At 42.4% G+C, this 13,712-nt stretch overlaps 1 protein-coding gene across 3 annotated transcripts; it reads right to left on the bottom strand.

Annotated features, from left to right (window-relative positions):
• Positions 1 to 934: 934 nt before the first annotated feature.
• Positions 935 to 5,388, bottom strand: LOC116178757 (myosin-7B-like). Of its 3 annotated transcripts, none has more exons than XM_031498342.1 (5): positions 5,245 to 5,388; positions 4,807 to 4,897; positions 3,540 to 4,754; positions 2,736 to 3,293; positions 935 to 2,648 (listed from the first exon to the last, which is right to left on the bottom strand). In XM_031498342.1, exons 1-5 carry the CDS (start codon positions 5,314 to 5,316, stop codon positions 1,006 to 1,008), a joined length of 3,579 nt encoding a protein of 1,192 aa, XP_031354202.1. In that variant the 5' UTR covers positions 5,317 to 5,388; the 3' UTR covers positions 935 to 1,005. The 3 variants fall into 3 exon arrangements, with proteins under 3 accessions (XP_031354202.1, XP_031354203.1, XP_031354204.1); XM_031498343.1 differs by having other exon boundaries at positions 935 to 2,630; XM_031498344.1 differs by lacking the exon at positions 2,736 to 3,293 and having other exon boundaries at positions 935 to 2,630; positions 5,245 to 5,387.
• Between the last annotated feature and the right edge of the window lie 8,324 nt (positions 5,389 to 13,712).

Here is a 13,712-nt window from a genome sequence, read left to right as displayed (position 1 = left end):
CTTACAATACGTCGGGCACACAAGGAAACCGCCCAGTAGAACAGCCAACGAAGCTACGTCAGATGTCGTCAACCGCATGCTGCCTCCAACAATTGAACATCCGGAGAGCAAAACCTGGCGATTGCTGCAATCGTAGTAGCCAAAGTGGCAGATCAGATCAAGGAAACGCAGAGGGAGCAAACGAGAACGCCATCATTCTAGTACAAACAGGGTCCAACAAAATGGATCCGCAACGCTGGCACAAATTCGGTTCAACCAAGATTACACTTTAGGAGATGGGTACTTAAACGGCCAATTTCCAGATAACCTGCTGTTAGTGCACTTATGCCTGGGTAAGTAGCCTTCCCTACACAAGCGACTGAGGCTGGGCGCTTGTGCTTAAGTCGTCGTCACCGTACACCATCAATTCCCGGCCCTGACCTAACTCCCGTTAGTCGGACCAACCCCACGTGACAACGCCTCATCCGGCATGTACATTGTAGTTTTAACTGTACAAATAACTTGTAATTTACGTTTCCGATCTCGGTCTTGCCTTCCGATGGTCTCGCCGGCGCCTGCCTGGTAACAGGAAATCGCTTCTTCGATTTGGAATTGAATGTGGCTCTCTGGGGCTTTCTGCACGGACCGACTATAGAATCCAGACTTTGTTACGGGTAAGCCTGCAGACGAATCGTGACTGCTATCGGTTAACGCGGCTCGTCCAATCAAACACCACGACGAAAATGTACGTAGACAGCTTTTAGACCTACCCCAGGAACTCCAAGAACTCAACAACGCCCCTTACACCATCTGGTAACGCAAATCATACTAAAAATTAAACAGAAACAATTACTGCTTTCTTTTTGTTTCTTTTCAGATAAGGACGCGCGAACTGGAATCCAACGTCAATCACCACCATCCACCAATTTCTATTTGACTTAAAAATAATCACATGTTCCTTTAAAACATACATTTATTTTTTTAACCTACATAACAAACACATTTTTTGGACAACACAACATCCGCTTACTTACTAGAAAAAAACGGCTTCTTAGCCTTCTTCCATTTTTCGACTTCTTTATTTAAGAACTCCACCACGCCCTGAAGATCCATGTTTTGATCCAACAGGATTATTCTTTCGGTCTGCAATTCCTGAATCTTTTCGGCCAACTTTTGCACCTTCTGGTCCCTATCCGTTTCGATATCTTCAATTTCACGATGCAGTTCCACGACGACCGCGTCGTGCAATTTCTCGTCGTGCTTCTGCATCTCCTCGTAGTGCCTCTCCGCGTCCTCCATCTGCATTCGGAGCTCGTTCAGCGTTTGCTTCAGCTCGCAGTTGTCGTGCGCCAAACGGCCGACCTTCAAGTTACTTTCGGTCAAGGCGGCTTGGTAGTTTAGCTTCTCCTCGTGGGCGCTTTCCATTGATTTCTCCATCGCTTCGACTTGGGCACGCAAATTGGTCAGTTCGAGTTTTTCTTCGTGGAACTCCTTGATGGCGCGCTCGTGGTGCATTCGGAGTCTGTTAATCATTTCGTCGCGCTCGTGGAGCTTATCGGTTTGGAGCTCTTTGATTTTTTCGCTCAGCTTTTGCGTTTTGTGATAGTTTTCGGTTTGGAGGTGTTCCATTTCGCGCTCCAATTCGGTTATGGTGGCGAGGTGGAGCTTCACGTCGTGCTTGAGCTCGAGGTTCTCCCGTTCCAAGGTTTTCACGTTCGTTTCGTTTTCCGACCGAAGTCGTTCCATTTCGCGCTCCAATTCGGTTACCACGGCCTTGTGTAGTTTTTCGTCGTGCTTTCGTTCTCTTTCTATCTCATCAGTTCGCGCCTGCAGTTGGAGTAGCTTCTGCTGCAGCGCAGAATTCTCCCTGTCCACAGTTATCAACTGCATTTCACTCGTTTTTTGCACGTGCTCCAAACCTCGCTCTAATTCGGTTATGACAGCATTGTGCAGTTTCTCTTCGTGTTTCCGTTCGCGCTCGATTTCTTCTATCTGCGCTTGGAGGTTGCGTAAATTCTGTTTCAGCTCAGAATTTTCCCGCTCTAAGCCGTTGATCTTCATTTCGTTTTCGCTCCGAGTCGTTTGTAGGACTAACTTGTCGTCTTCGGCGTCTTCAATTGATTTCTCCATCGAGTCGATTTGGGAAAGCAAAGTTGTAACCTTTGACCTCTCATCCTTGAGCACTCGAACTGCGCGCGTGTGGCAAGCTCTTAGTCTGTCCAACTTTTCGTCGCGCATCTCGAGGTGCGCTTTCAACCCGTAGAGGGAGTCGTGAATTCTGTCTATCTGACTCTTGACTACGATCATGTTGACATCGATGACCCTGTTGCGCTCTTCGAGCGCTTCGAAGTTTTGCTTTCCTTTCTGTAGCACTTCGTTCAGTTGCGTTTGTAAGGTGTGCATCTGCTTGCGCAGCTCGTCGTCCTCTTTCGGCTTTTCGGCAGGTACTTCTGCCAGTAGTCGATCAGCAAACCCATTCAGCACCTTTTCTACTTCGCCGATTGCATTTTGCTGGTAATGAAGGTTTGAGAGATTTTGACAGGTTTCAGTAAACCTCACTAATTCCCTTTCGATATTCCTGCAAACATGGCAAAGGTCATCGAGTCTGTTTATGCAAGTATTTGCGTCGTTGTTGTCGTGGAGATGAAACTCTAGAAAAGAAAGGTTGCCTTAGCAGTTATTTTCTAGCGTTTTATCCAGCAATGTGGGGAGAAGAAGCTAGGCGCGTGCCTAAATTCGCCAAAGCTAACAATTACCTTGCTTTGGGTTGTCCTCCTTTCCCTCGACCTTGCTCAATAGACGCTGCACCTGGTAGAGAAGCTCTTCCCGTTCTCCCTCAAATTTCACCTCCATCAATTTTCTAGCTTCGGTGTACGACAGCGCCATTACCATGTTTTGATTTTGCAACTCCGCGACTTGCTCCTGCACAGTCTGGAGCCGTTTGCGCTCATTGTCGATATTGTCCCGTTCCTCATTCTGCTTCTGCATATCTTCAACTAACGCCTGCAGCTTCTCCACCTCCGCATGCAGCATAGATCGCTCATGGTTTGAATGGTGCAATTGGTCCAAGTGGTTTATGACCTCGTCAATTGTATTTTGGAAGTATGCCCCTCCATTGTCACTGGGCGACGTGGTTTCGTAGGAAAAATTGGCCGAGGTTTTGTTTGTGACGGAGAAGCTGGCCGTTGTCGTCGGCTCTGGTTGCTCCTGCTTCGCGTTGGACATTTTCAGCTTTTCCAAAGAGTCCTGAAGTGCCCTCATGTGTTCCTGAATCGTTTGATTCTCGCCCAAGAGCAGGACGTACCTATACTGTGCTGAAGAAGATCTGGGTGTAGAAATGAATAACACAAACGAGTGGTCAAGCATTAATTTGTATTTCGCAAAGGTATAAAAATAAAGGCGGATGGCGCAAGCGCTAAAAATAGTAACAAAAGTATAAATAAGAACTTAAAAGAAAGAGGCTGCCGAGGGTTAGTAAGCGGAGTTGACGTTTTTTTTTTTAGCTTTGTTCACCGAGTCGACGTTGTTGCTCTGGTCGACGCGGTGATCGTTCTCTTTACCTTCACTTTGCGCCTCTTTCATTTCTTCCAGATTTCGTTGTAGAATTTCGATCTCGCGCAGAAGATCTTTACGCTCCTTGTCAAATTCCGCTTGCATTTGCTTTCGCGACTCGGAGTACGACGAGGCCATGGCTTCGTTTTGTTTCTGCAACGAGACGACTTGCTGCTGAAGGTTTTGGATGCGCTCTTGGAGCTGGTTACGTTCGTTATCCAAATCGACCGCCTCCTTCTTTTTGAGGCGGCCCTCCTCTTCACTCTCCCTGCGAACCTCGGCGATGAGCGCTTGCAGTCTCTGTATCTCGCCCTGCAGTTTCGTCCGTTCGGTATTGAACTCGGTGGGGTGAGTGGACTGTTTCAGCTTCTCGATCTCCCTCTGGTACTCCTCGCGTTCTTTACCGAAAGCCACCTGGACTTCATTCAGCTGGCCTTCAAGGTCCTTGATCTGCTGCTCGCACTTCTGATTGTCATTGTTCGTTTTGGCGCGGATCAGTTCCTCTCTCAATTTCGAATTTTCCTCAATTAGCGTTTCGCGGTCAGTGCCATTTTCCAGCGTGCCTCGCGGAGGTTTCTTCACCGCTCTATTCACCAAGAGCACGATGTAAAAGAAGGTATACCTCACCGTGTTATAAACAAAAACAACGGAGACCGCCAACAACTGCAGGCACCTGAGGTAGAGCAGCTGGAGGGCGTGGAAAAGGTGTCTAGGTGTGGAGATGAACAATGAGGACAGTTGCGTCATCAGCTTCTCAATTATGGCAATTGCATAAATTAAATAAAATTGGAAGTTTGCCAAAACTATGAAAAGGTAGTCCACGCAATGAGACATTACCGACTGTTGATGAGGCCGGTCCATTTCTGTTTTTGGCTCCGACGGTATGTTCAAAAGGGTTTCAGTTAAGTTTTTCACAGCTTTTAAGGGAATCAAGCTGAGTTTTAGGGGGAGTAGGATGATATGGCGCCAAAAATTCGCACATGCTACCAAGAACCCGTAGATGGCGTCAGATGTCCTCTTCACCGCCGACAAGACAATTTCAGTGTAGCTGGTTAAGTCACTTTCTTGTTTCGTCTCCGTTTGCGAATTGAGCTCGGCGCTTTTTCTGCTGAAGCTTAATTTTCCCAGCAGGTACGACGGAAGTGAGGCCAAAAGGTTTAGGATGTCGATGATCTTCTTCTCCGAAGATTCTAGAACGATGGTCAGCGAAACTGTGACATACCCTAAGCGATCACTCTCTATATTAAAAGGTCTGGGGATATAGTGGATCCTTACCTAAAATTTGCCTTGGTATAGCAGCCGCCTTCACTATTGTCGCCTTTATTAGTCGGTAGGATGCCAAAAAAATTCTCAGGGGATAATGCACCTGCAAGGAAAACAGAGTTAGTGACCTCTGAACTTCACCCCACAAGTTGTCCAACAGAATTACCCCCTCCACCTACATTCACATTAATCTGAGAAGAAGCGCTAGGTCCATTTTGAAACTCTTTTGACCGTGATGAATGGTTACTTATCCCAGAAGACACTACGTTTACGTAATTAAAAAAATGATGCTATTGTTCAGTTTTTTGATAACGGTATCGTTATTTTTCAAATAACAATTTTGTTTTTTGTTGGTGAAAAGTATAAACAGTTACCCGATTATAAAACGCGTCGCCCCTTCTGTGAAGCCCAATTTTTTAATAGCGATGACCGGCGTTTTGTAAAACTTACGCATAAAATTGCTGCGTACAAAACAACATCTAATGGGCCCAATCTCGATTCCATATCATTCTCTTGGACCATAATGCACCAATACAGTAAACAGTGCTGCACAATAAACTGTACACTAACTAATGATTGTATTCGGTGCAAGATAGTTGCCCTGGAGGTCCCTCAGATTATTCCTTATCAGTTGAATAAATAATTATAATTAATAAGTTTTTATTTCTATCATGCGTAATGTAATAATTTTAGAAACAATGATTTCCAAAAAAGTTATGGGCCTGGAACAGCATTGTTAATTAACGGGCGTTGCACTTGATCAAATTGCGTCACATTCCAATATTATATGAACCAGACAAAAACGGCTTGTGACTCAGCTCAGATTAGATTTTTTCACAAATACCTTTGGTGGAATTTCACCTGAGATAGTCATCGGAATCCATGTTTCCCCAAAATTAGAAGTGTCATAGTAGTGCGCATATGCTTAATCCTCCTCGCAATAACCCTAGACATAGCGATGAGTAATGGCAAATCATGTGTGGTCAGAGTGGTCATAAACTTGCACCATTAATAATATTTCAAAACCAAAATTAATGAGCTCACCACAATAACTACCAAGATCGGAATTTGGTTTCTATGCAAACCGATATCTACTTTATCTTATCTAGTGATTACAATCCAATTTTTTTTGCTTAGGAATTTACCGAAACCTGAGATTGAGTCTTTTGTGCACTTTGTCAGAACAATGGCCAGTACATCCCGATACCATACCGTATACCATTGGGTAACCGCGCGCTCTCACACTGCACCAAAGCGTCTTTGCCAGCCAACCTTGACAAACCGCCCAGTAGAGGTACCTACTAGTGGACAGGTTGGAATAGTCTTGACAGTTGGTATACAAGGTAAAAACGCTATTGAAAAAGTCACCTAAAGATTTTGAAAGACCCTTAACATTTCTTGAACACTCTTGGAAATACTGGAAATGTGAAACAGTTTGGAAGATCACCAAAAAGAGTCGTGCTCTGTCTAAAAATTATTAAAAACCCTGTTGCAATTTTGTGTTTATATACATTTAAAAATGATTAATAATCAAGTAATATGAAATAAAACAATGATGTAAGAATTGTCAATAAAAAAAAGTTGTATTCGTTGCAATTAAAATTTATTCACAAATCGCGAACCAAATTATATTTTTCACTGACAAAAATCAGTACGAACCCTTAAACGAAATCCATAATACTCCCAAAAGTGTCACCTTTTAAAGACTCATAAATGTTTTAAATTCTTTAAAAAGCGATCTAGAAAACCCCTGACCCTTACAGGTTGATAAGAAAACAAAACCCTTTAAACCTCCACCCAAGATACTTAAAGAGGCACGTTTAAATCGTTTAAAAGGTTCTAGATGTTCTGAAAAACCCCTTAAGGGCTCGTTAAAGTCGTTTAAGTGTGCTAAAGTTTCGGTTTTCAGGTACTCCTGAATCCAAGACTCTAGGACCATTTCCTTAGAAGTAGTTCCAAACGGTAGAAGTGGGTCCGGACGGACGGACGGATAAAACGGAAACAATTGCACATGTTTTTTTAATTCTTAAAAAATGCGCTAAAAAGACCTTATGAAGGTAGGTACAAGGAAAGAGTAAAAGGGTGAATGAAGCGTGAGAAGAGGCAACCCGACTATATGTCTCAGTGGTAGAGCGAAAAAGTACGAATTGTATTGGATTCTACGCAATTTTCTTATAGAATGTGACCTGTAGAATCCATAATTTGAAACAGTTCCAAGATTGGGCTACTAGATCAAAAGTTACGGCCCTTTGAATTTTCTTTCGAAATTGGTCTCTAGTCCATAACTTTTGATTGAGAAGTCTATTCGAAAAAGTACGAATTGTTTTAGATTCTACGCACCAACATTAATATGAAAAAGTGTTTTCCCCAGAAATTTTGGTGTAGTCGATTTTTGGTAAAAAGTAAGGTTGTACACTGCCTTTTTTTGAGGCCCGAAAAAAAAATTGTCTCACATCGACACGGAAAAAAATTTTCTTATAGAATGTGGCCTGTAGAATCCATAATTTCAAACAGTTCCAAGATTGGGCTACTAGATCAAAAGTTACAGCACTTTGAATTTTCTTTCGAAATTGGTCTAGTCCATAACTTTTGATTGAGAAGTCTAATCGAAAAAGTACGAATTTGTTTTGGATTCTACGCACCAAAATTCATAAAAAAAGTGTTTTCCCGAGAAATTTTGGTGTAGGTAGTCGATTTTTGGTAAAAAAAGGAAGGTTATACATTGCCTTTTTTTGAGCCTCGAAAAAAAAATTATCTCAGATCGACCGGGAAAAAAGATTTTCTTATAGAATGTGGCCTGTATAATCCATAATTTCAAACAGTTCCAAGATTGGGCTACTAGATCCAAAGTTACAGCCCTTTGAATTTTCTTTCGAAATTGGTTTCTAGTCCATAACATTTCATAACTATTCAAATACCAATACAAAGTATTCGAGTACTTTACGAAGTATCCAAATACTTTGCGAAGTATTCGAATACTAAATATTTGTGAAAGTATTTGAGTTACAAATACAAATACTGCTTCCATAAAAGTATTTAATTACAAAGTATTTGAATACTTTAAAGGATTTGAATACCAAAAAGTATTTACAAAATCGAATACCTACTGCCCAGCTCTGTCTGGCGATAACAAGATCCGTATTGTGGAAAGTAAGCACAGTTATCACGATCTCTTTGAACCTAAGGGTTTCGTTCCGTTCTGTTTAAACCAGATCACGTGACAAGAATGTTTAAAAAGGTACGCTAGCCGAGGTCTTTGGGTTCAGAAAAAAAGTTCCGTTTCACAACCTTTAACGGGTGAGAATAAAACAGCGCGAGAAGTGAGGAAGCGGGCTTTCTAAGCTTGATTTCGCGAGTCGAAACGTACCATTTTGGGTGCATTAAAAATTTGACTAAGCTCATTTTCGGGAGCAGTCACGTACTGCGTGATGTACGCATTGCAAGTTTTTAAAAATCTATAACTGTTGCCAGTAGCTTCAAAACTATACAAGATCCTTCAAGAGTCTCCCACGGTCTGGTGGATAGACTATTTCTGAGCTGAAAATGAGTTATCTTTATGGACCGTTGAAAATCTCTGGTACCCTAATGCGCAACAATGCAGGGGTAGTATGAACAATTTTTGAGGATCATACAGCGTTTCGGCTTTAGAGGACCATGGGTGAAGTATTTTGAGCTTTAATTAATTTACTCCGAGACTAATTCAATTCCTCAGAGATAATATTGATGGCCTCTTAGTAACTTCAAAACCTGACCACACCACTTGCAGCTTCAAAAACTTCCGGTCCCTAAGCGCAGTAATTCTTCGCGGGAATCCAAAATTTATCGAAAGTGAAAAAATGGTTTTTGAAGGACCTTATGGAAAATCATTAAAAGGTGTCAAGACGTCTGCCCAAATGCTCAAACGCTGAACAGCGTCCTAGAAGCTTGCCACGATGGGGTATTATGTGCATGTTACAGCTCTTCAAGAGAACAACACAACCTTCCTGAAAGGCTTTTCTCGCTTTACGTGTTTAATGCCGAGAGGGTGTTCCTAAGCTCAGAGTTCCAAACAACTAACAGGATAGCAACTAGTGAACAATCTAAATACCGCAAAAGGAAATGGGCGAGCAACTAAGTATGGTTTGTAGGTCAGTTAAAATAAGTACATTCGACTTGGATTGGAGATTATCGCCAAACTTCTTATTCGTTAGAAAATGGTTTGCGTGATAACGATGGTCATCATTAATGACCGTCTAAAACGAAGAATAGCCCCCACAATAAAAATTTGCGACATTTCCCAAAAATGTTCCATTTTCGAAATTCGCGACTGTACTCTTTCAGTGACGTAAGCGGTAAATACTCTTAAATAAGATGCTTACCCAGAAAATAAGTGTGGCACAGTGAACTTTGTAGGTAATATCACCAACTTCGGATCAAATCCAATTGGGACCAATTCACGGCGTATCGCATTTCCTATCAAGGGAAATCCGTTTCCATACTTTCTAGCATATTTCGATAAATAAACCTCAGTATTTATTAATTTCTTGCCACTAATCGATAACAGCTTCACGTAAACATTTAAGTAACTTACGGATGGCTATGCGTCCATTACCTGGCCCATACCAACGGTTCAACTCCAAAACATGTACTAATTACTAATTAGGTAAGAACTGATCGGCGTAGGTGCTATCGGCCAATCGGGGAAACCACTTCCTGACTCCCGTTAACAAAGTTCTGTTCCCGTCCTGCTCTTTCTTGCGTTGTCTTTGTAATAATTAGTTCCATTCAACCATACCATCACTACGCGTAAACGGAGATTTAGTCATTTCGCACAATTATCGAAAACTGTGGACCAAGTAAGACCACGATAACCTCCTGCGTTTGTGAAAAAAACCTTATGTTTGTACCATGATCTGAGCACCAAGGTTTTCTACAGTAGGACTCAATCGGTGCTGATTCCAGTGCTTGTCGATGGACTCCCATATACTCGGATAATTTTCGACCAAGGTCCCACATTTAAATTGGATTGGTAGATCATAAAAATAGTCAAATTTAAAGAAATTTTAATTGGCCTTTCCGTGGAACGAATGCGTATTCTCCACCCAAGACTGTATGAGTTTGTCCTGATGGCAGCCTCCTCTGTCGTCTCAACTACAGCCATTACTATACGCTGGGGTACCTATGCCGGTGATGTATCCATCAACCCGAAAAAAATGGCGCTAGTTCTCTTCGCAAAAGAAATAAAGGTACAGGGTCTTCGTGCTCCCCGGATATTCCAAAGTCATCTTCAGTTTTCAGAGTCAGTGAATAATCTAGGCATTACAGTTGGCAATTGAATTAGAGCCAAAATATCCAGTTCAAAGAGGAAAAAACAAATAGGGCTTTCTGACAGTGTGACCGCACATTTGGCAGACTGTGGGCTTTCTTGTAGCTGTACATTGCCGTGATTAGACGTTCTGTTATGGAGCGATTGTCTGGTGGCTTAGAACCACCATAGCACTTCTTAATATGTGCCTTGCTTGCATGGGTGCGATGCACACAATTCCCACAGCCGTTCTGGAAGCCCTTCTTGGTCTGCCTCCACTAGATCCCTACGCGCAGGCCATACTGGCAACCTTGCGTCTGAAATGAAGGGGTTGTTGAATATCAGAGGCACTGAGGGGGCACTCCCGAATTCTGGGCGAGGCGATTGTCTATCCCACAAGGGCGAACGGACTCACTCTCCGCTCAATTCCTGTTAGGGAAAGCTGCCACATCTTTTTTGATGCGGAAGTGACATCCCAACCTCACATATTGATCTTCACGGATGTATCTAAAACAATGGAAGGAACAGGCACTGATATTTACCACATGCTTTATAAATGTCCCGCTCCAGTACCACTGAGACGATCCATGTTGGAGTATCCTGGCCGGACATGGTTACGATTAGAGCCGCTGCCCCCTCCAGCATCCTTAGGTTCATCTCACGTGTGCGATGGCTTGAGTGACGTTTAGGGGTTGGACGACACTAGTCAGGGAGATCGTACAAAGGGCCCTAGTTGGAGGCCTAAGTGAGCGTGTACCTTTTCACTCTCATATCGTAATCCATCAGGAAATAGGTGCATTAGAATAACCCTACCGCAGAGGCACTGCGTGTCGTAGAAGACGATTAAACTAACGGTCAGTCAGCCACAATTCCAGCGCTAAAGTTTTGGTGGGTTGATCAATTTTTTTTCTACCGATTTGGACTTCTTCCCGATTTGTGAGAAGTTTAGACAAGTTCGTCATTCAGTACCAGGGGGCGATATTTAACCCTCGGGCGACTTACAATCCCTCGGGCAGGAGACCCTCAGGCTCTGTCGCCCTCGGCATAAATATCGCCTTAATGCCCTTGATGCATAAACAACTATTATATGTTCCATTCTTTTCTTACGCACTAAATTCTGCATTTATGTCTCACGTCCCAACACAAAAGAATCGAATACACAACGTAGAACTTCAGTTCCCTTGGACAGGTAAACACCGATGGAGACGTTGTTGCCACTGTTGGCAGCAGCCCTGGAAGTCGTCAGCATGTCCGTTGCGCTCTTTTGGATGTTTTCCCGAAATTACGTCCTTTAAGGAGAGGTCTAGGAGAAGGTAGTGGGGCGTTATCATGATGGAGCGTTGAGCGTAAAAATTTGGTTGGCAGTCCCTGAGAAACGAACGTTTGTGGACGTTTTCCCTGTTGTCAAAAGACAGATCGGCATTGATTTGATTTTCGATTTGCTCAATCGAACTTCCTCTGGTCTGTGCCACTCCTCACTTTGTCTCTTGGTCTCAGAATCGTATTCAGAAATCCATGATTCATCACCTATAATCACAGGGCTAATGAAATCTGGCTCATTAACAATTCTGTCAAGAAGATTAAGACACTTGTTTTCAGCACCATTTTGGCACAGACATTTCGCATGTTCAAATAGTGTTCAGCCAAAATTTGATGAACGGTAAATCTGTTCAAATTTAATTGTCGACTCGACATTCTTAATGTTCAGCGACGATCTGATTCCACAAGAGTGTTCACACGTTCGATGCTTTCGTCGGTTTTCGAAGTTGAAGGCCTCCCTGAGCGGTGTTCATCTTCAACGTGTTCTCTGGCTACCAAAAATGATTTGTTCCAACGAAAAACTTGAGCATGGGATAAGAACGTTAGGTGCCCCTATTTCAAGCGTCACACTTGCCGATTCTCCAAACTTAACACAAAATTTAATGACAAAACCTTGCTCAAAATTGCATTGTTCCATTTTGCGTGACTCACAACCTAAACGCAGCTTCACCAATAGCAGTCACAAGAATCAGATTAACGGAAGGAGTTGAAACTCGCACTGAGCGTTGCCAGATCGCTTGAAGTGTTCCTAGTCTCATTACTTTTCTGCCACACCTCGTAACTTTTTTGTGTTTCAGGCTACCACTATAGGCCCTTCAGACCGCATTACTTCACGAAAATGAGTGTAACATTAGGTTTTTGCCCCAATGTCACGGCCCTTCTTAGCTGGGTACCCATGGGAAATGTCAAGTTTCGTTCCCTTTAACATTACCACTGAGGCAACAGATTATAGATAAATTTGAGGTGTGCGATTCGCGAAAAGGAGACGTCGGTCGTGAGTGTTGCGTTGGTTCCGTTTTGGCTTAGTATCGGAGATCCGAGCATTACTTAGCCTTAGCGTACAGACCTTTTGGCGAGAATTTTAATTACAGAGGAATCAATTACTTTTAAGATAGTAAAAGTTACGGAATCACGTGTAGCAAACGTTTAACGAAAATTAATCGCAAACGCGTAGTTCCAACCTCAAGGATGTTAGGGGTGTTACTTGCATTATTAAAAGACTAGAATTTCAAGCGGGTCAGCATCATTTTTCTTCTGAACAAGACCAAGGACGAGGTTCCCAAATGAAATACAGGCGAGCGATGTTCATGGTTTATTTTCCAATGAGCATGGGGTAATTCGTAACCTCGTGCTAGTGACGTTGCATATTTTCGAGCTAGCGGCATGTGAGTAGTTTTCTATCGCAGACTTGAGCGACGGCAAATTAATTTTCTTCCACAATTACCCAAACTTAGAATCGAAGTTATATTCGCACGAAATAAAATATTCTACGCGTGCACCAGTTTTATCTCTGAAAAAATTAATCTATTATCAGTATCACCAAAGGCGTACCTTGACATCATGAAAGCTGAAGTCGTATCAATCCAGTATTGAATTCCTGTCAACTTCATATACCACGAATACGAACTTCGACCTAGGGGAATCCTGAATCAACGTCCTTTTTAATGGTGTTCGCGCAACTTTTCAGAATGAGAAAGCAGTCTGCGCCGCCCGAGAATACATACGCTTCTTAAGTTACAGCTATTTTGCTTTGTGCTTCTGTTGAGAGACCACCCTGTAGTTTGAGTTAAAGTGTTGTTTTTCGTGTTTTTAACGCAAGTAGTAGTCTTCGCATTTCTTTATAATTTATTTGTGTTCTGTAAACACCATTTTATTGTTTTTAATCGTTGTTTCTGAAATTGGCATGCTTGATTACGTGTATGAAAATGCCGTCAAATTTTATTGTTTGAAATCATTTTCATTTTTGGTGTAAATGTTTGCTCATTTTATGGTTATGTTTTGTTTACACGGTCTTGATATAAGTATGTATAGTCATTCGTTATATGTGGAAGTTATAGAATTTTTTTATGTTTGTATGAACTTGTACCTATGTAAACTAACACTTTTTGCCGTGAAGAGACGGTCCCAGAGATTGGAAACACTAAGAAAAATCGACATCTAAAGCTGTCATTGATCTCAAATCTCAACTACTGTAAGCGTGGATATCTCGAACGAGGGACAAGTTATCCTTCCCGAGGGTGAGATCCTGCTAACAAAATTGTGTAGAATCTTTGTGTACTATTATTAGCAATTCACTAGTTCCTATATATTTTGT

Source organism: Photinus pyralis, unplaced genomic scaffold (assembly GCF_008802855.1).
Source record: "Photinus pyralis isolate 1611_PpyrPB1 unplaced genomic scaffold, Ppyr1.3 Ppyr1.4_LG8, whole genome shotgun sequence".
Classification (NCBI taxonomy): Eukaryota; Metazoa; Arthropoda; class Insecta; order Coleoptera; family Lampyridae; genus Photinus; species Photinus pyralis.
The sequence above is the reverse complement of the archived record's forward strand: the minus strand, read 5'-3'. Positions and strand labels throughout refer to the sequence as shown.